This window comes from Carassius carassius, chromosome 12 (genome assembly GCF_963082965.1).
Source record: "Carassius carassius chromosome 12, fCarCar2.1, whole genome shotgun sequence".
Classification (NCBI taxonomy): Eukaryota; Metazoa; Chordata; class Actinopteri; order Cypriniformes; family Cyprinidae; genus Carassius; species Carassius carassius.
Genome location: NC_081766.1, coordinates 7,318,442 through 7,341,257, shown reverse-complemented (window position 1 = coordinate 7,341,257; position 22,816 = coordinate 7,318,442). Strand labels below are relative to the sequence as shown.

General features: G+C 36.8%; 1 protein-coding gene across 1 annotated transcript in view; it reads right to left on the bottom strand.

The window, feature by feature from the left end:
• The window catches only part of LOC132154601 (unconventional myosin-X-like), a 47,392-nt gene that overhangs the window by 22,564 nt on the left and 2,012 nt on the right, over positions 1 to 22,816 (bottom strand). The window contains exons 2-13 of the mRNA XM_059563230.1: positions 13,419 to 13,517; positions 10,057 to 10,215; positions 4,782 to 4,969; positions 3,088 to 3,225; positions 2,872 to 2,996; positions 2,719 to 2,732; positions 2,516 to 2,600; positions 1,956 to 2,059; positions 1,545 to 1,674; positions 1,291 to 1,409; positions 349 to 495; positions 158 to 258 (exon numbers count right to left, since the gene is read on the bottom strand). Coding sequence (XP_059419213.1) covers positions 158 to 258; positions 349 to 495; positions 1,291 to 1,409; positions 1,545 to 1,674; positions 1,956 to 2,059; positions 2,516 to 2,600; positions 2,719 to 2,732; positions 2,872 to 2,996; positions 3,088 to 3,225; positions 4,782 to 4,969; positions 10,057 to 10,215; positions 13,419 to 13,517 — 1,409 coding nt within the window. The remainder of the gene's footprint in view (positions 1 to 157; positions 259 to 348; positions 496 to 1,290; positions 1,410 to 1,544; positions 1,675 to 1,955; positions 2,060 to 2,515; positions 2,601 to 2,718; positions 2,733 to 2,871; positions 2,997 to 3,087; positions 3,226 to 4,781; positions 4,970 to 10,056; positions 10,216 to 13,418; positions 13,518 to 22,816) is intronic.

Below are 22,816 nucleotides of genomic sequence, written 5' to 3'. Positions count from 1 at the left end.
TCGATTCCCCGGGAACACATGATATGTAAAAATTGATAGCCTGAATGCACTGTAAGTCGCTTTGGATAAAAGCGTCTGCTAAATGCATAATTTTAATTTAATTTAAAATGTATTTTGCTGTTGGTGATGTGTTCAAATTTGTAATGACCTTACTTACTTGTTGTACTCAAGTTGCTCTAGAGAGAAAATGTGCTTGTTGAAATACTCCTGAAGCTTCTCGTTTGCATAGTTAATGTTAAACTGCTCAAACCGGTTCACCTGAGAAGAAGAAGAAAAATATCAAGCAGAAAGAATAAAATAACACTAGTCATGAGCAGTAGGTTCAAAACTCATCATAATGGCTCTCACCTCAAAGTTCTCAAATCCGAAGATGTCCAGGATGCCGATGGATCGGAAGTCTTCATTGCCATTGATACGGTTGTTCAATTTACGAATGATCCAAGTAAAGCACTGAGAGTACAGAGCCATCGCCATAGAGTCCCTCGAGTCCACTGCCTGATACACACACAGGCATATTTGTGTTATTATTCTGACTACAAAGGGTAAAGCTTAACTTTACTTAAATATAATTAATTAAGCTTTAAATCTGATTAATCTGGGGGGTGGGGGGGGGGGGGGGGGTTGTTAAATCCATCCTCAAAATATATCTCAGGTGTTGATTTTCTCCCCTTCTGCTTTTTTTCCATTTGTAGTCCTGGAAAAGTCTTCCACTTACTTGTTTTGTGTGTGTGTGTGTGTGTGTGTGTGTCAAAAGCTCTTTAGTTATGTTTAATTATAAATGTTATATATTTATTCAAATATTAATTAAATACAGGAAACACATCTTGTGATGGGATGTTTGTGAGACCTTATACAGATGTTGTCCTCTCTATGCATACAGTGATAAAAAGGTGAAATGTTTATTAACAGAATGCAGTTACACGTGAAGTCTTCTAGAGGGAGAGAGAGTTTCTAGACATGTTTTTGTTGAGTACAGAATAATTCTAATGATATCTGTGCTGTTTCCAAATGTTTTCCAAAATTATGGAATGTTTCCGGAAGTTAACCATACGATTTCAACCGCTTTGCAACCCTGATTTTCAGGTGTGACTTGACTGTTCATACAGGTATCATGTATTATCTCACTGTGAGAGCTGATTTTCTCAATCTCATACTATTTATTTTCTCATTCTCTCAGTGATTTTCTTACACTTAGCAGTAATACGCTGGTACTGAATTGAAAATTGTTTGTAAATATTGTGAAGTTAAGTTGTGGTGTTTGATGGGAAACAAACTGTTACACCCCGTTACCTGCTCTACAGTGAGAGGTGTGCTGATCTCTTCTCCTCTGAGGATCATGGATCTGTGGGTCAAAACTTCAGCCAACTGGGCACAATCCAACCCCAAAAGATCTGCAGCTTTACTGAGAGCTAAACATACACATATTTAGCATTAACATATTAATATAAATGTAATGCAGTTCATATCAGCAATCTATACTAATAAATCATAAGTTCAACAATCAAGTCAAAGAAAAACAGAGCGGAGAGTGGAGGAGCGCTTACCTGATTTAGAGCAGACCTGTGCTCCACCTGCTGTTAAAAACTCAATGTTTCCCAAATGCAGGATTCCTGACAGGAGCCTCAACACCTCCTTGATGTTCTCTTCTCCAAACTGCATTGTCCTCAGAGCATTCTAACAAACAAAACACAGTCAACCAGCATTAAAACACAAGACAACAGTATTAATACATTTATACACTTGTTCAAAAGTTTGAAGTCAATACGATTTTATTAAAGAAATTAATACTTTTAGTAAAGACTTTCAGGGCGCTACAAAAATTTATATTTCAAATAAATGCTGTTTCTTTGAACTTTCATTCATTAAAATTTAATCCTTAAAAAAAAAGAGAGAAAATAGTAAAAATGTAAATGGTACTTAATAGTAACCATACAGTGATGTTGTGACTGTCTTACCAGCACTTCCTGAAAAGTTTCTGTGTCATTAATGGCTTTGTCCTTCACACATCCAGACAGACCCAGATAGTGAAAGCTCTCCGGAGGGGAAAGGTTGAATGACTCTGTGAGAAAATGAGTGAGAGCGACAAACACAGATCTTAAACAAACTGATACTGTGTAACAAACAGCACTGATTCCCTGTGATACTATAACCTCCTGACCTCTGTCTCATCTGACCGTGACAGCACCAAAAGGTGCCTAAACTGAAAAAAACCCAACACAGTTTTGCACACAAAAGGATAGCAAAGTCATCTATCACAATTTGGACTTGAAAAGCAAATTTATGTATTAGTGTTTAACCAGGATTGCTGTATTAATCTATAGTAACTAAAACCATAAAAAATAATTACTTTAAATAAAATATTGTTAACTGAAATAACATAAAATATAATCGTAACGCTTTTTTATTTCAGCTAGCTGCAAAATCCAAATATGGATAAAAACTATAGCACTGTCTCAATGATACTAAAATAACACTGGTGTTAACAAAGCCTAAATTAATTTGTTCAGATATATACCCCTCTGTTCTGCGCTGGTTCCGGCCAGCAGAGCGTAGAATATGTGATAATTTCTTTCCCCAGGATTTTGACGCACAACGCGATTCTGAGAGAAACACAGACAATAAGAGTCAAACAAAGACATGATCAGTGACCCACATAAATGACACGCACGCACGCACACAATCATACATGCAAAAGTTTCATGAATATAAGAAACTCACCTTTTCTAAAAGGTCTGTTTGTTGAAAAAAATTAAGTCAAGGCAAATGCAGAAAGAGACACTATCACAGCACAGGTAATAAAAAAAAGCTAAAGACGTGAACTAACGGTTGACACATCCAAACAACACATCCAACAATCCAAAGAGAGGATACAGTCTGTGATTCTTCCTCCCTGGATGTTTCCATGCTGGCTGAAATGAAGCTGGATGAATTTCCCAAAGCGACTGGAGTTGTTATTATGAACTGTTTTAGCATTTCCAAATGCCTCCATTATTGGACTACAGAGACAGAGAGACAGATGCATTCATGCATATGAGTGAGCTCACTGTTTACATGGAGTGTTTTGTGTTATTTAATATACGTACAAACCTGCTCTCCAGAATTGCCTCCTCTACATGAGATGATGCTCTCTTTGCAGTTGAGAGCGCCACACTTTGCTGACTCATTGCAGACAGAAAGCGCAGAATCATCTTCGTGCTCTCAGTTTTACCTGCTCCACTCTCCCCACTGACACACACAAAGAAAATATCAGTGCTGGGTGATGAATATTAGCTGAAAGTTGTAATGAGCTTATGTGGCCAGCAGAGGGCTGTTACATTCTGGCTCTTATTCAAGGAGCCTTTCAAGATACAAGAAGCTTTACTGGCACAATAATGAACTAACACATTATTCAAGCAATAAATATTCCATATACAAATATATGTACATTATGGTTCAAAAGTTTGGGGTCAGTAAGATGTAAACTTTTTTTTTTAAAGAAATTAATAGGGCATATTAAATTGACCCAAGCGTGAGAGTAAGGCCTTACATTGTTACAAAAAATTAATCAGAGCATCCTAAAAAAAAAAGTATCACGATTTCCACAAAAAATATTAAGCAGCACAACTGTTTTAAACATTGACAGCATTAAGAAATATTTCTTGAGAAGCAAATCATCATATTAGAATGATTTCTGAAGGATCATGTAAAGACTGGAGTAATGGCTACTGATAATTCAACTTTGCCATCAGAGGAATAAATTGCATTTTAAAATATATTACAACAGAAAAATGTTATGTTAAATTGTAATAATAATTTGTAATATTACTGTCTTAACCTTAATAAATGCAGCCTTGTTGAGCACAACAGACTTCTTTTATAAACTGCTGTGGGACAGACCAAAATAAATAAACAATTTAACGGGAATAGAGACATTTAAAATGTGTAAAATTAGATATTTTTCATGCTAGGTTAATTCTATATTAATATTATAGTTTATCTCATAGTTTTAACAACAGAGAAAGAGATTTGTGCCTTATGGAAATGTCATAGGACATGTACCATATTATAGAAAAGTAAAGGTATCACTGAAAAATTGTTGTTCCTAAATATACAGTTATTTTTTGCCTGTGCAAAGTTACTTTCAGTGTTGTGTTTGTGTCCTACTGCTTGCCCTTTTCATAAGGCAAGGCTTGTTTGTGCTTGCTGTGGTTTCATCCTGCAGGTCTGGGAGTTAGTAAGTATTAGATTTCCATTGAAATTCTGTTGCAGTTTGTAAAAATCGCAAAAGAAAGCGTTCTCATATTGTGTGTAGATACAGCTGTAGTTAAGAAGTACACTTCAGTTTCTAGCTCGATTTTTGTGCAGTTATAGAAAAGCCTGTCTCATTTTGGTAGCCCTATCAATGTCGCATGTTTGCTGAGTCTGTACATGCTCAGGGCTTTTCTTAGTCTAGGCTTGGCCACAGCGGTCAGGTATTCTGCCAGTTTGTATTGGCTCTCACTAAAGCCAATGAGAAATCTGCAGTGCAAAGAACAAAAACAGCAGTCTGACACCTTTAACCTATGCATGCTTGTGTAATGAGTGCTGCCGGGCAGCCATGAGTTTGATCTCACACCTTAGCAAGAGGTTAGACTTGAGAGTTAAAGTCACGGCAGAAAACTATATATTCAGACTGTCTGAAGATTAAAAGAAAATTAGAGAGTCTAAATGAAAAAAAAAGAGCGGTCGAAATGAAGCCTGCAGAAACCACTAGTTAGTTAAATGCATAATGATGTGCAATGCAATGCAATACAGAAACATACCTGATGAGCACACACTGGTTGTTGGAGCGCTTCCACAGTGATCTGTAGCACTCGTTAGCAATGGCATAAATGTGAGGAGGAATTTCGCCCAGGTGATGTCGACTGTATCGTTCTATGGCTGTGGCATCATACAGATCTGACAGACTCTGATAAGGGTTTACTGCTGCTAAAATAGAGCCGATATATGTCTGCAAACAGATAGGAAAAGAATAGTAAAAATAAAATCTTATTAAGTGAATAACTTTAAGTGAATATCTTTGTGTCCATGAGCATGCGCACATGTCCGTGTGTGCTTTGGTATCTCCTAACCAACTTTTCTAACCATTGAAGCAAATAGATTGGCTTGGTTGTTGAGATCTGGATCTGTTGATTTGAATGTCAAATAAGTGCAAATTGACATCTAAACGGTCAAATGTTCAGGGTTTAGGACACACTCCTGTAATTCTCTTATCATATCGTATGCATGATCATGAATACATGTATGGCTGAAGATGAAATTTGAATTTACATGATATAAAACAAGATGTAAAAAACATATATTTTCAGTTCATTCTAAAGATACTTAAAATAAATAATTCATTAAAAAATGTCATTTCAAAAGTGTATGACTTTCTTCTCAGGAACATAAAAGAAAATATTTTTAAAAATGTCTGTCTTTTTGTCCACACAATAAAAATCAATGGGATCCAATGTTGTTTCGGACTCTACTGACGTTCATTATATAAACAAAAACAGTTGAAACATTCAAATCATCTTCTTCTGTGTTTTACAGAAGAAAGAAACATTAAAGATTTATTAAAGCTTTCATCACTTGCTGTTTCGTGCTAATGTCTCAATTGAATACAATGTGTGTCAAAATCAAATTTCTCCTAAAGAATCAATAAAGGATGAAAGTTTAAATGAAATTTTGCATGTCTTGTTTATGAGATTTGTTCAGTCAAATCATCGAGATGAATTTACACAGTAGGTTTTATAGCAATATTAATGTCAGACTGTAATTCAGCGAGAGACAGCTGGAAACAGAGACACCGTAGAGTAAGAAGTTTTAAAGCAGACATTAAGCTGTCAGTTTGTGGTCCTCAGAAGGGGAAAGCCTTCTTATTGAGTCACAGGTGTTATCAGTTTGCTCAGAATGGGCTGGCGGGTTTCCCTTCTTTTTTTAGAACAGGAAAAATGAAGTCATTCTTAAAAAAAAAAAAACCTTCCCAATTTAAAACCAAGGTGCACTTCTGTCTCAGAATCTAGGTGACAGCATCTATGTCTGGAATGGAATACTATTATGCTGCTAACTACAAATACTGCACATTATATACCATCTACTGTTTAAAAAGCAGTATGTAAAACTGTATAAGAACAATATTTATTTCCAGTGATTTTTTTTTACAGAAATGTGGTTATGTTGCACGATATTGCAGTGTTTATTATAATACAATATATGATTTATTTGTGCACATCATGGTTTTTTTACACTTTTTACACTTTGTCACTCACATTGAGATGACAGTAATTAGCAAATGACAAATCTAACACTTCCAATAGAAAAAATAAATGGAGTGCCAGTCAGCAATTAGTTTTTCTATACTAGAAGCCATTTAGCTTGGATATACGTCATAATACGGAAAATTCTATATGAAATTTAGAGTTATATAAATGAGATTTATATAATATACATTCTCATATGGAACGGAGGCTTGGACGTCATCTGTATCGCTCTGTTGTTGTTGGGCTCAGTCCAATGGTGCTACTAAGACCTTCACAGTTAAGAACTCATAAAGCAGATTACAGTCAAAGTACAGTACGTTAAAATATGCACTTTTTCAAAAAGCACATTTTATATGCTGTTCCACATGTACAGACAGATTCAGTCATGAGATTGCAGTCTAGAGAGACAACCGAGAGTGACAGCTATGCATAGTGATGCATAATGAACTCAGACACATTACACACACATCCTCTCAATGTTAAACTCAGTTGAAACATGATCCGGCCCAACTGAAGCAGAACTATTTCCTGCTACACGCTCGAACTACAGCAAAAAAAGAGGGGCTGAAAAAGAAATAGAGAGGGAGCAATACTATGAAAAAGAGTTAAACCTCACATGCAAAAGACATTTTCTGGATCACCAGCCCCATTGTGTGTGTATGTGTGTTATGATGTGGGAAGCTGGCCTAGTATTTTCTGTCCAAATGTAAGGCAAAAAAAGTCCACAGCTGTTTATAATCAGAGAGGGAGCAAGAGAGAGAGAACTGTCTTTGTGTTTTAAATGCTGTGGAATCAGATCTCAGCTAGACACACACATTCCACAAGATGACACACACACACACACACACACACACACACACTCAACCATAAACTTTTAATTTCATCGTGACTTATGTGTTTTTAATGGCATGAAGAATGTTTCTGTTTATTTGTACTTAGTCTAATCACCTCTTGGAAATTGGAAAATAAACTTCTTTGTGATTTTGTGCATTAATTTTTAGTATAACATTGAAGTTCCCTGAGAAATAGGCAGACATTTGACAGACCACCAAAAACTAACCACATACAAATAACACCCTAATTCGTTCTGATTGCTCCAATATGTCACCAATTAGCAAATCAGTTAGCAGACCTGTGACGGCTGCTGTAATTAGCCAATCAATTTATTAGATTTACAAACATGGATGGGTGGGGTTTATGAGAACATTATAATGATAAAGTGTGTCATTTGCGCTCCACTAGTGGGACCAAATGGAACTGCAAAATAAAGATTTAATTGAAAACATTTAACAATGGGTATAAAAAATAAGCTAATAGTAGAACACAAGACGATGAAGAAAAATGTGTTTTCAATCTGTCAAAATTGTTGGTGAATGCATTGGTTTATTGTGCAAAATTTTAAACGTGACACTTTTTGTGTCAACAGTTCATGATTTTTAAACTGTTCTGTATAATGATCCTAATAAATTATGAATTCAGATTTTATATAAAAAACATGCACGTCTGTTTTTTTAAGCTAGTCCTAGCCATAATACACACCTTTTTGGCATTACAGGTTCACATTAAAACATCATCTAGTCCTTCTGGCCTTTTTTCTCAACCCCTAATAAGGTGTGGGAAAAGTCTTCAGTCATGTTGAAACAGGAGGTGTGTATTTTCTATAAGTGAGTAACTCTGACGTTACTGTGATAACCATCACATACCTGCAGACCAAAAACACTCACATAGTTGACTGGTTATCTCACACTCAAACTGATCTAATCCAGCCTCACATGACAGACAGACAGACAAAGATAGAGAGAGAGTGGTGTGAATCACCACCTGGAATGACTGCTTTTTCATTATTTTAGAATTCTCAATGACAGGTTATTACTATACTGTATAAGAGCATGGACATGTAAGGATTATTATTATTATTATTATTATTAGGTTGTGTGAAAAATAAAAAATTAGCCTTTTTATCATAATGTTTGACAAATTAAAATATCTTTACGAATCAATGACAGTGTACTGGTTTTCAATCAAAACCAGTGTATTGAAAATGTTTGAAATATCAAGGAACAATTCACCACTAAATGAAAATTCTCATAATTTACCTAATTTTATTTTAAACCCAAATGCTTTTTTTCTTCTTTTGTGAAACATAAAATATGCTTTTTGAAAAGTCATGGCATTGCCATTATATTATATAATATATATAATATAATATATATATATATATTATATAATATCACCATTTTTAATATAATGAAAGTAAATGAGAGATTGGGCTGTCAAGTGCTAGAGTGGCAAATATGAACCATACAAGTATTATAAAAATAGTCTTGTATGCTACATAGACTTCATACAATAGTCATACGATAGTAATATGATAGCACTATGTGGGGAAAAGACTGAATTTCAAGTCATTTTTCACTGAAAGTCCTGACATCTGCCCTAGCTCTTCTTGGCCCATTCATAAGACAACCAGTCATGTTCGATTTGTGAACAAATCATTCTTTTGTATCAGATATTTACAATGAATCATTGATCTAGTTCTGCAATAATTAATTTTATTTTTATGGAGCATTTGTGTCCTTTTGAAGCATGATAGACCCAGACCTTATTCACTTCCGTTATATTGAAAAGAGTGACCAGGATATTTATGTTATTCATTTTTGTGCTCCACAGAAGAAAGAAAGTCATACAGGTTTGAAATGACAAGAGGTTGAGTAAATGTTGACAAAAATTTTTTTGGGTGAACTATCCCTTTAAATACAACTACTGAGCAGTGTAGACAGATGTTAACCTGACAGATGTTAAGTCCCCCTGAGTCCATACACAAACAATCATTATGTATTAATTGGACTTGAATTCAGAGTGGTGATCTTGTTTAGAGAGTCAGCAGTAGCATGTTAACTCTGTTCCTTAGAGTGAGTCTGGAAATCTGGAACTGGACTAAGTGCTTTTGGCACAGACCACATCCCGACAGTGCACACACACACACACGCACACACACATACGTACACCTAACACAGCTGAACCATCCCCAAGGAAGAACACAGTATACTGTTGTAAGGAAAGGCTCAAAGAGGCAGTATAAAGAAAGAGTGAAAGGGATAGAGACATATAATTAAACAAATATATTTTACTTTGACACATTAAAGACCAGAAAGCCACCCAGCCACCTGCATAACAACCTAAACTATCCTTGACAAGTGCATCTTTTACCACAACTGAAACATTCATACACTCACACACTCACACACACACACACACACACACACACACACACACACACACACACACACACACACACACACACACACACACAAACACACACACACACACACACACACACACACACACACATTTGTTTTTGTGAAAAGTGGGTTCATCCCATAGGTGTAATGGTTTTTATACTGTACAAACTGTATATTCTATGGCCCTACACCAAACCTACACCTAACCCTCACAGGAAACTTTGTGCATTTTTACTTTCTCAAAAAAACTCTTTCTGTATGATTTATAAGCGTTTTGAAAAATGGGGACATGGGTTATGTCCTCATAAGTCACCCTCTCCTTGTAATACCTGTGTCATACCCATGTCATTATACAGAGTTGTGTCCTGATATGTAACAAAAACAAGAGCACACACACACACACACACACACACACACACACACACACACACACACACACACACACACACACACACACTCACTTGTAAAAATGCACACTCAATAATAAACAACAGACTATAATATATGGAGTATGTGTGTGTGGATGTCTGTGTTTATGTGTGTTTGCTCACATATATGCTCTTCTGTGTGTAGCGGAGCTGCAGGTTGTGTAGAATGGCCCCATCGTGCAGGTCCAGTAGGGTTGCCATGTCTTCGACCCCATTGATACTGCTGCTGTGCATGGGGTAAACCCTCTGCCTGCTCACGGCATTCTGTTTGTAGGTGTACACCTGAACAAAACACACATTTTCAACACATATTAACAGTATGTTTGTCTTTTGTTCACAGTATTTATGTTTTCATTTGTGTAATGATCACAAGAGAAACAAAAAAGAGAGCAATATACAAAGAAGGTAAAACAAAAATGTGAAACATCCATCGATTGCGTAAATGCCACGGACCAATAGAAACTTAAAGGTGTTTAGGAGCCAAACGAACTCCCCCAGAAAGTTTGTTTGGGTGAGTTGTTTTGAAATGTCAAAATGAACTTTGTTTTGGCCCGATTTTGTTCGAAATTACGTCATATCAGTTTGCTCTTCGATTTCGTTTGAAGTATATCAAGGCCTTTAAGATATGTTTTTTTTTCTTTCTACATGATATATTAAGGGTTTTTCAAATGTTTTAGAATAAAATTATAATAGCATTCATATTTTAACTTTTTTAAAAAAATATGATTTAAAGAAGAAACCAATCAAATGTATATTTGACATTTGAGGCTTAATACTATAGAAAACCACTATAAGGTTTCAATTAGAGTGTTTTCAGCTTGTTTATTTTCATATAAAAATATGGCATGCAGTTGCATCAAACAATGGTATCAACATCTTTCAATGTAAACTGTGATAATCATAATTAATAATCACAATTTGGAGGGAATAATCGATAATTATACTGCATAAGTCCACGATGGCACAACAACTGAATTCTATATTAATGCACATTGATGCAAAGTTGTTTGGCAGTATTTTTTGTACAATGACCTTCAAAACTCTATAATTTTCCATTATCCCAGCCAACCAATTTAATACATAGCTGTACAAGTCTCAAGACTCTCATATCATAGTCAAATTCTCGAGGAACGAGCACTCGTTGAAGTAATCACGAACAATAGTCTTTAACAATCCATTGAAAACAGAGAACAAGGAGCCCATTCAACAAGGAGACCCGACAAATACAAACAGAATGGACTGGGGTTTTTAAACTCAGGATAATGAGGGAACTAAGGAGACACACCTGGAATCAAATTAACCATCAAACTAATCAGACTGGGGAGAAACTGGGACACGGAACACAACAAAACAGTCAAGGGTCATGATATTACTCCCGGAAGGTGTGTCCTCGCACCGTAGAAACCACATGGGAAGGGGAGTGGGTTGTATCTGGGGAGGAGGTTCAGGAAGAGAACAGATATCTGGGAAGAGGACGACAGGTGGAGACCATGGAGGGAGGACCAGGGGAAGTCCAGCTGGACCCAGGCCACAGCCAACGATCCAGGGGGGTGCCGAGGATCTGGGGGACAGGGTAGAGCCGAGGGCTCTGGTGAGCGATGTGGAGGCAGAGATCCGGAGATCTGTGGCAGAGTCAGAGTGATTGAGGACCAAGGTGGAGCTGGTGGGAGGAAGGAGCCCAATGGAGCCGGAGGGACGGAGCGAAGAGGCGCAGTCAGAGGAAAAAAGTCCAGAGTCCATGGTGGATCGACGCCCGACCAAGGTGGAGCCGGAGGGATGAGGGAGCGCTGTGGAGATGATGGATCGATGGGTGACGGTGGAGGCAAAGGAGATAGGACCCAAGGAGTCCAGGCCTCGGAGGCTTGAGGTGGAGGTGAGGGATACTCAGACCTCGGCGACGCTGGAGGATGGCAATCCCGCGGGGTTTGCACCGCAATGATGGTTGGCTGAGGGTGAGCAGAGCAGCTAGACGGGACCATCGGAGACGACGGAGAAGGGGCAGTTTGATCTCCAATTCAGAGTACCACTCTATTAGATCCCCCTCCCGGTTTTGGCACCAACACTGCTCTATACTCAGCTCACCCTCGGCCGCGATGCAGATGGGCAGAGGTTTCTCCCTTGTTGTGAGCTCTGTAGCTGGTTCTCGCACCTTGAGCTCAACTTCCGGCAGCAATACTCTGCTCTTGCTCGCGGCAGGAAATGGCTCTCCATCATCGGTGGGCTCAGGCTTATGCTCCGTACCACGGGGAGATGGTGGGCTGAGCTTTCGGTCAGGAGTGGCAATGGCGATAAACTCCTGGGAACCGGCAGGGAACGGATATCCATTTCTCACCAGTGTCCACACCACAAAGGCGGTGAAATTTGCTCAGGGACCATCCTTGGATGATGGCGCTCTGTACGTGATGTTCAAACTGGCATCAGTCTGGTATGTATTTAATAATCCATTGGAAACAGAGAAAAGGAAGAACATTCAACAAATAGACCCGACAAATACAAACAGAATGGACTTTGGTTTTTAAACTCGGATAACTGGGGGAACTAAGGAGACACAACTGGAATCCAACTAACAATCAAACTAATCAGACTGGGGAGAATCTGGGACATGGAGCACAACAAAACAGTCCAGGGGTGTGACAAATATCTTCTCCAAATTTCCTGCTGAAAAAAAGCAGCTTAAACTAGCCTAAAATGGTTTGTTGGTCTCAGCTGGTCACCTAGTCTGTTCAGGCAGGTCTGTTTGCTCCTTTCAACAGGTCAGACCTAGAAGACCAACTTGCTGACGAGCTAAACCAGCTGAGCACCAGTTTGATCAAGCTGGGCGCTTATTTAAATCAGTTAATACCAGCAAACCATCTCAGACTGGTTTAAGCAGTTTTTTCAGCAGTATATTTAATATTTAATGTGCATTTATTTTATTAATTTGTTTTTTTTTCCAGCTAACTGATTATTATCACAAAGTTATTGTTAATAATAAATGTGAACATATTTGTTTAGCATGTGGTTATTAATGCTGTTTTTATTAAAACAATACAACTAAAACCAATGCTTAAAAACACTGAAAATGCACAGACTAAACAGAAGGTGTTTATTGCTTTATTAAGCTATATAGATTCTGATCTCAACTTGGAGGTAGCAGATGGGCCACTGATGGTACTGTAAACCAGTAACAAAAGCCAGAGACACAAGCAAGTTGTGTGTGTTTCAATATACATGCGAGAAGATGAGAACACAGATAGTGCTCAGCTAAGAAACAGGCTTAACTGAGTTTCTGGTCATCTCTGTGTACCTGATGGGCTCCATGACGACAAGCAGCCTGCTGGTCTTTTCTAAACAGGCGTGTACACAGAGAAGTGTGTGTTTGTGTAAAATGAGAGCATGACACCTGTTCAGCAGTGTGTTTTTTATCTAAGGTGCACAGAGCAGATGTTAAGCCACTGTTCCTGTGTAATGCATACACCGCCACCCCCACCCCCACCCCCACTCACCTGTCCATAGTCGGTGTTAAAGACCACCACTCCACCAGAGCATGAGTCCACTGTACTGGGGACATAACGATCCTCCACCCAGAGCCATACACGACAACTCTATCAAACACACAAATGTTGGTTAGCAAAATGCTTGAACAATAGCAGAAACACAACAACTGTTTGCAAAACCATGCATTAGATGGAATTGTGGATCTTGAAATGAAATGAGAAATTGTGAAAGGATCTTTTTAACCACATTCTGTGATACAGAAAAATCCCTAACAAATAGCAGAAACAATAAAATAGACAACTTTTGAGTTAAAATATGCAGTATTTTTAATTCTAGATCATAACATCTTGGTATTTGTAGTTTTAGATCTCTAGTTTTAGTTTCACATGTGTCTCCAAAAGACCTCCAAATCAACCTTTGAGCAATATCTTTTTTTGGAAGGTTCTCCTCATTAAGACCAATAATTACCAATAATTGTACCTCATTATAGCAAATTCCTCCCTCTCTCTCATATGCCACACACACACACTAAAAGTGTACATGCTGATGGAAGAAACACATGGTGATCTGAACAGGCCTAACTGGCTTTGAGGCCCCAATGAAGCAGACACATCTGAACTTTAACTCCATTCCACACTTACATGCACACACTCACTCACACACACACACACACACACACACACACACACACACACACACACACACACACACACACACACACACACACACACACACACTTCAGCACTGTGTTCAGAACTTCAGTCCATTGCTACACTGCATTATGGGTATAGTAGTTGTATATACTAGTTCAAATGTACTAAATATATAATTTACCACTAAATTCTCCACATTGAAAACATCAGACTGAAAGTATAAATCAAATACAACATGAACACAACAAAATGATTATGTCTGACCACAGTACAAACAACAACTTTTAACATGCAAGTTTTAAATTTAGACTGTGAAAAACTCACTGAAAGCCCTGTGCATATAAAGAAATACTCTTAAGAACATTAATTAGGATTATTAAATATTTCAAATTCATCATTGTTAACTTGTCATCCTCTCTCAGCTTCATATGCAGGCAGTGGTATAAACTCAACAGTCCTTTATAGTTTAGAAGAGCGGAAACACACACACATGCACGCACACACACACACACACACACACACACACACACACACAAACACAGACATAGAACTGCTGAATGATCAGACTAAACTGCAACAGAACAGCTGTGCAGCTGGACACACACAGTTGAACACTTTCTCCAAACCCAGCATAATATGCAGATTGCAGAAACAACTATAAGTAACTTTTTGCTTTTCTTTTTGCTTTTGCTTTACAATTCTAAGACTGATTCCACCGGAAAGAGTGTCAAAACAACACGGTTTTGAGCAATACTGACTCAACTACTGGCAAGAGTTTAGGACAGGAGAGTTTTTTTTTGGCTTGTATTTTTTATGGCCTTTAGTTTGCATATTATTTGACAGAGAGCACTTGGCAAGATGTGGAATTATTTCAATGCAACACAGGAAATAAAATTTGCCTTTTTGTCCAATTAACTGATCCGACCTGAAAGGCCACAGTAACCACAGAAACACTTTGGTTTGGTAAGACAAAGACAAAGGTCTGTAGAGGAAATTTAAGTTATTTTCTCTCCGATTACTTTCACATGCACATCTTTATGTTTTCTAACAGACTATGCACATATGCAGGCTTTTAGCTAACCTACCACTTGTTTGCTAAAGTTAGTAGCTACAAAAAGCAAATACAGACAAACTGAGAAAGACAGAACAGAAAAAAATAGGACAAGGCTAGTTACATAAACTTTGCCACTATGTTAAGACTGTGTCTTATATGAACTGGTTTAACCAACTAGCAGTTAGCCAAGGAGTAAGAAGTCTTATTTTTATCAATGAGGTGCTCATGTCAAATGCCACTTAAAATAAAAAATAAAAACAAAAAAATTATGCACACACACACACACACACACACACACACATATATATATATATATATGTAATGAAATATTTATAGAGGAAATAAGACTTTTAAAGATCACTGATTCTTTCTGTTAAACGGCATAAAAACTGATGAGGTTACAAAATGAATAATTTTGCATGGAGCATTTTGAGTATTAACAGTCAATGTTTACTGTCTCAAGAGAAATCAACTCTGTACTGGATTTGCTCTTGTTTCAAATGACTTTAAATCCTCAACACTCAAAGTCAGCCCCATCAAGTTAGCGCATCTCTAACCTAAACAAACAGGAAGCTGTTTTCCTCCCTAAACCAAGTTTATCTCAGGAATTCAGGACTTCTAATCCAATTCACCATCTCTGCAGTAAACCAGGATGCTTCCCAACATTTCCCTCAAGAGCTTAATGGTAAACTCGACACAGTCCTAAAAACACATATCTCCACATGATTGGTTAATGTGTACTGCATCTCTAGAGATACAGTTTAGAAATGAATGTTAAGAAACGTTTGAATTGATCAATGTTTCTTTTTTTGTTTTTGTATGTGTGGAGAACAAAAATGCCCCTCGAAGATTGCTAAAACTTACAAAACCTCACTTTGGGGACATCCAGGAGTGCGTGGTGGTTGAGGCACTGAACTTGAGTGTGTGTGTGTTTTTCCTGGACAGAAGCATATTTTGAGTTAAGCAGTTTTGACCTTGTCTCGTGTTTATCTGCAAATATTAGAAGATTACAACTGTAATCAGTTTATGATTGTAACACTCACATGCTCACACTTCACAGTTAAAAATACTCCAATCATATTTAATTCAGAAATATCTTGAGTCAAAATTATAGATGTTCAAACTGATTTCCAACTTAGTGTACCTTCTGAAATGACACAGAAACCTCGATTTCAGGAATAAAATGTTATGTAAACGCTTCAGTCCAACTGTTGTGAAGTTAGACCAACAGATCTAAAAATTTAATCCTTAAAATATTTCACTACACTACACAAAACCCTCACTGTAGCTCACTAAGAGAGAAGAGCAGAGAAACAGTGAAAGAAAAGAAAAAAAAGAAAGTCTATGGCCAGTAAGATTTTTTTTTTTACGTTTTTGAAAGGCATCTCTGATGCTCACCAACCCTGCATTTATTTTCTCAAAAATACAATAAAAACAGTAATAGTGTGAAATATTATTACAATTTAAAATAACAGTTTTTTATTTTAATTTATTTTCAAACCGAATACTATTTGAATTTATTATTGTAATGTCAAAGCTGAATTTTCAGAACCCATTTAGTTTCTAGAGTCACATGATCCTTCACAAATTATTCTAATATGCTTATTTGGTGCTCATGAAATATTTCTTCATATTATTGATGTTTTAAAACAGTTGTGCTGCTTAACTTATGTTGTGCAAACCATGAAAGCCTACATTTTTTTTTTTAATAATAATTCTTTGAATAATAGAAAGTCTTTATGATCAATTCAATGCTGAATAAAAGTATTACTATCTTTCAGAAAAACAAACAAACAAACAAACAAACAAAAAGATCTTCCAGACCCCAAACTTTTGAATGGTACTGCACATGTCTGCCAGGTTTTCTGGCCAATATTCACTTCCTGTGCTAGAACAGACGACTCAAGGGAATCACAGATTTAAACAGGTACAGTACCAAGAATCCAACTAAAACAACACATGCACATAACTGATGCACAAAGACACCCAAATCAAACATCACTGACCCTTTCTAATTTTGTTTCATATTCCGATGAAAGAAACACCTCACTTTGAAGTTAAAAAGTGCAGTGTGTTCATGCATGTCCTTGTATTGCGTATCTAAACTCTTAAAATAAAATCAGAGTTTTGGAGGGCGAGCAGGCTGGGCGGAGTAAAGGATGAAACAGACAAGAGTTACTCTGTAATCTCACTGCTGCTTACAGAGCATGTTTAGAGCTTACCACACATGCACACACACTTCTCCACTGCTCTTTCTCTGTCCCTGTTTCTTTCTCTCATTTGGCTGCAGGAAGTGAGGGATCAGATATCATTTGGGTCAACACGAAGGCAGGCCTGTGATGAAGGGCATTCCTGCATACTTCGAACCCAAAGACCTAAGCTTCAGTTCTCTCACATGCTGGGCTTGATGTTCAGACAGTTCATTCTCCTAAACTTATAACCAAACTTCTTTCACCAAGCAACCACACTCAAACACACTCACATACACTGCATTGCAGCCTGACCTACTTTTCTCTCTCTGTCCTAGAATGAAAAATGTGTGTTTACTTCATGACGAGAGTGAACGAGGGAGAGAGCTGTATAAATTCACACAGAACAAAGTACATTTTCGTGCATGCATGCATTTGTATGCAGATGTACTTTGTACCTGGTCACAGTTTAGAAGCCTCATAGTTTGTAATTGTTATGAATCATAAAAGGAAGTCCTCTTGTTTTCTTCCCCTTTGTTTGGTGATTATGATGCTTTAGTCATTCAGGAACAAATTAAACATTTCGTTTTGCGTGTTAATTGACACGACTCAACATTAAAAGAAAATTTAGCTTAAAAATAAAATTCTTTCATCATGTACTCATCCTTATTCTTCTTCTTTAAACCACAAAAGGGACATTTGGGAGAATGACCTTGCAAATGCTTTCCATGCAATTACAATAAATTGGGAACTGAAGTTTTCAAGATTCAAAATGTGTGACAGTCCATTTGACTTGTCGAGAAGATGTGCATAATATTTCAAACCTTGAATCGAGATCTCCTTGAGTTCATGAAAGAAGAAATGCCTATTTGCAAAATAACAGTTCTTTTCAGTTAGATCTTTTCAATGAATCAACTGATCTGGTTAAAAAATGTATAAATGATTCATTCACAAATCAGAGTGATTCTATTGGAGTTCAGTTCACTGCCTGGATACAGTCACAACAGCTCACTGGAGAAGATTATCAGTAAAAAAACTATTTCAAAAAAAACTATTTCATTTTTATCTATTTCTCCCCAAAAAGCTATGTTATGGCTTCAGAAGACTTGGAATATCAGACATGAGTCATACAAAGCAATTTAATGGCACTTTTGCTTTCTTTTTAAAGCTTGAAAGTTCCAGTCCCCATTCATTCAGGACATAATTTGAAAATTCTCTTTTTGAGTTTCAAGGAGCAAAAAAAGTCTTACAGAGGGTTGAGTAAATTATTTTATTATTTTATTTTTTGGTTTACTTTTCATAACAGAAACATGGAAAACAAACGGAAAAAAATGACTTCCACTAACGGTTTTCTCTTCCAGTATTTCTCTTTATCAGCATAAGGGGTTTTCCTGTTCTGAGTTTCTTGTTAAAGGCAACGTTGAATCACTGTGCTGTGTAATCATTAAGCTACTCACAAGATTTAATGTGTGTGTGTGTGTGTGTGTGTGTGTGTGTGTGTGTGTGTATAACAAGAAGGACTACCTGATACAAAGTAGATGAAGAAACCAGTGGGGGTACATAACCGAGTTTGTGTGAGGTTTACTTTTCCACTCTTTGAGAACAAAACTGTCCCCAGAAGTTAGTTAAATTTGACAAAACCTCCCTTTGGGGATGTTAGTGAACATCCTCAAAGAATAAAAAGATTATATTAGAAAGATTTATTATAAAATACATATAACTATGCAGTGTCTAATACACTACCGGTAAAAAGTTTTGGATCAGTAAAACGTCATGTTTTAAAGGAGTCTTTTATGCTCATCAAGGCTACATTTATTTGATATAAAAAAACAGTAATCTTGCAAAATGTAATTACAATAAAAAAAAAAAAAAAAAAAAAAAAAAAATATATATATATATATATATATATGTTGTGATGCAAAGCTGAACTTCCATCAGCCATTACTTATAAAGTGTCACATGATCCTCGAGAAATTCCTTCTAATATGCTGATTTATTATTAGAAATATCAATGTTGGCAACAGTTGTGCTGCCAAATATTTTTTTGGAAACTGCAAAACTTTTTTCAGGATTCTTTGATGAATAAAAAGTAAAAAACAACATAATTATATATATATATATATTTTTTTTTTTTTTTTCAAACAATATAAATCCTGAGATAAATTTCTTTAAAAAAAAAATAAATAAATAAAAAGAACACAAAAATTCACTGACCCCAAACTTTTGAACTGTAGTGTATATGGTTAGAAAAGATTTCTATTTTAAATAAATACTCTTTTTTTCTTTTTATTCATCAAAGAATCATGAAAAAAAGTAAAAAAAAAATTAAGCAGCACAACAGTTTCCAGCACGGATTATAAATAAGCATTTTAGAATGATTTCTGAAGGATCATGTGACACTGAAGACTGGAGTAATGATGCGGAAAATTCAGCTTTGCATGAAAGGAATAAATTACATTTGAATGCATATTAAAATAGAAAAGGATTATTTTACATCAAAATATTTCACAATATTACATTTTTTTCTGTATTTTTATCAAATTAATGCAGCCTTTTTATAAACATAAGAAACTCCTGTGAAAAACATAAAAAAAATTCTAATTATAATCTAATTCTTAGTGCATGAGACCTCACAACTGCACCCAAAGTAGCTCTGATCCTCTATAGGACTTTTGTTTCAGGAAAAAAGAATAACCTGGATTGTTTGTTTTCCCAGAGTCACGCTCCTCTGCACTAAAACACAACTGTCAAACAGTACCTGCGACTCTGATTGGCCAGTTCACAGGAAAATAAAGAGCTTTACCTTTGAATACACTCCGCCTATAGTGACTGCAGCGAGGCAATAACATCAGCGACGCTGCTGTGCAAACACGACCATACACAAACATAGCTAAAACAAAACTGACATGCAGGCTTGCGACCATAACTGCAAACAGAAATGCATGTGCATTCATGCAGATTAGTATGTGGACTCTCTCTCTGAGAGGTTAGACATGCAGAAGAGCAGAGTGTGTGACAGGAATCACGCAGTCTCTTTCCCTCTCTGAGGTCAGTCGTGTAAGAGTCGTGTGTGAGACAGGCATTCACGAGCTCCGCTCTTCCTCACATTCCCCACGCATGTTTCGGCTGAATCTGTTTCCGCACACACAACTCTGTCTCTTTTTAAAGACTGCTCCTTTTGTCCAGAACCGATTCGCAGGCTTGATACCCAGCAACTGGCAGATATTTGATACTATTGTGTGAAGCTGGTGCAGTTGCAGCCCACTGCTTTTGTGCTTCAATCTCTAACTATCTAAAACTCTAATAGCCTATAAAATCCATGTTTCAGAGCCAGTACAGGTGAGTATGTTTTATTGAAATGATTTATTTCATAGGGGTTATGCCTTCACAGGTGAAAAGTGCAATCCAGAGGACTAATGATCCACCTCAAGCAAACATTAGAAGCCTTCACTTGTGACTCATGAGACGCTGACTTAAGGGAGGTACTCGTGCTACTGATCCTCATCTCACACTTATTACACAGTCAAGTCACAAGGGATGAATTCATTCTCATTTCCATCAACATCAGTCCTGACGAGCATTACACAAAAATGACCTTTTGGCAATACTTTCATGGATTTGCCTTATTATATTTTCATATAATAAATGTATATAAAAATGTAGTGTATATATTTAATATAACAAAAGCAATATTATTATTTTATTGAATGTTACAGCTAATAAAACTTTTATTAACTATTATTTTATTTAAAAAATGAAAATTTTAAAGCTTAAAATTGAATTTTTTTTTTATTTTTTTATAATGTAAATACTTAATTTCTATTTATTTCTTCATGTAATTTATATCACTATCGTAAAGAAGCAACTGATTACTAGCTACTAATTAGATCTTCAGCAGTGTAATTACTATACTAATTACTCTCTAAAACGCAATGCATTTCTTATTGCTAATTACTTTCTAAATCCTACATTACCATCAACCGGTTGGAACAAAACAAGAAAAGACATGAAACTGCTTTTTTCCTTATGAAATAAATAATATGAAACTGTTAAATTATTTGAAAACTGACCAAAATATTTAAATGAAAAAGTTTACATTAAAAACATACATTTTAACACTAGATGACACACTTTTATGTTAAATCCATTATTGTTAGGGGCCAAGCACCGAAGGTATGTAGGCACCTATTGTATTTGTTCCCGTTCTTATTAGGGGCCAAGCACCGAAGGTGCGTAGGCACCTTTTGTAATTGTTCCCGTTCTTATTATTATTATTCTTCCTTCTTCCGACTAGGAGTCTATGGCAGCCCATAGAACCGATTGCGGGAAAGTTGTAATGGTTTGACATTCTGATAGAGGACAGTGCCAACATTAAGTACACCAATTTTGGTGTGTCCAAGTCATTCCCTCTAGCGCCACCAACTGTCCAAAATTTCACTTTTGTTTTGTTAATAACGGTTGAACCGTAAGGCCAATCAACAAAATTATTTTTTCCTCTGATTCCTGAGCTCATGCCGATTCGATTGAACCCTATGAAGTCATTTTACGTCATAGAAATATGGCCGCCATTTTTAATTTTTTTAAAAACCTACTTTTTGGACAATGCCCAAATGCGAAAATATTGATATTAAGGGGTAGTAAAATTCAATCAAAGTCAAGAGTCAGTCATTTCATCTCTATATGAAATGTCATGAAATGTTCATCTGTCATGTCTATAACGCTGAAGTGAATTGAGATATTTTCACCAAAATTCACTCTAGCCCCTTTCACACTGCACGTCGGACCCGGCATATTGCCGGAACATTGCCGGGTCGCCTTCTGTGTGAAAGCAACCACGCCAGGACTGATTCCGGCATTGAACCCGGGTTGGGGACCTAGTAACATTGCTGGGTTCGACCCGGGACGAGCGCTGTGTGAACAAAAGCCAGATCTAATGCCGTGTCGAAGTGATGACGCACGTTATCGCGTGACTCTTTTACCGGCTGTTTTGAAAGAAGATCAACGTTCACGACGAAAATATATGTGCAAACTGTAATGAAGCAGAGATGAATTAGTTAGTTCCTCACTTTTCTGCACTGACGCCTAGATCGTTTGCTTGCTTCAGTGAAAGAATAACGTGCCTAGCGTTTTCGACTCGTACATTACATGTCACGCCCTGATGTCACGTGTCGTTACGGGATCTTTACTGAATGTGTGTGAAAGCACGCACATATCCCGGGTAATCACTGGCAGTGTGAAAGTGCAAAATCTAGCGACCTGGGAACAATTGCCGGAACACTTTACCTGTGTATTTGCCGGAATGGCAGTGTGAAAGGGGCTTCTGATGACACATAAAAAAATGGTGGGACTGAGCCTTTTGGTGGTGCTATAATAGAACAAAACATGAAATTCCCATTGACTTCAATACAGTTTTGTGAAATAAAATGCTATACTAAACAAATGCATTGGTGTAATATTACGAAACTCAGAATGTGCCAACAACACCATCCCCTGAAGGTACTCAGAATATT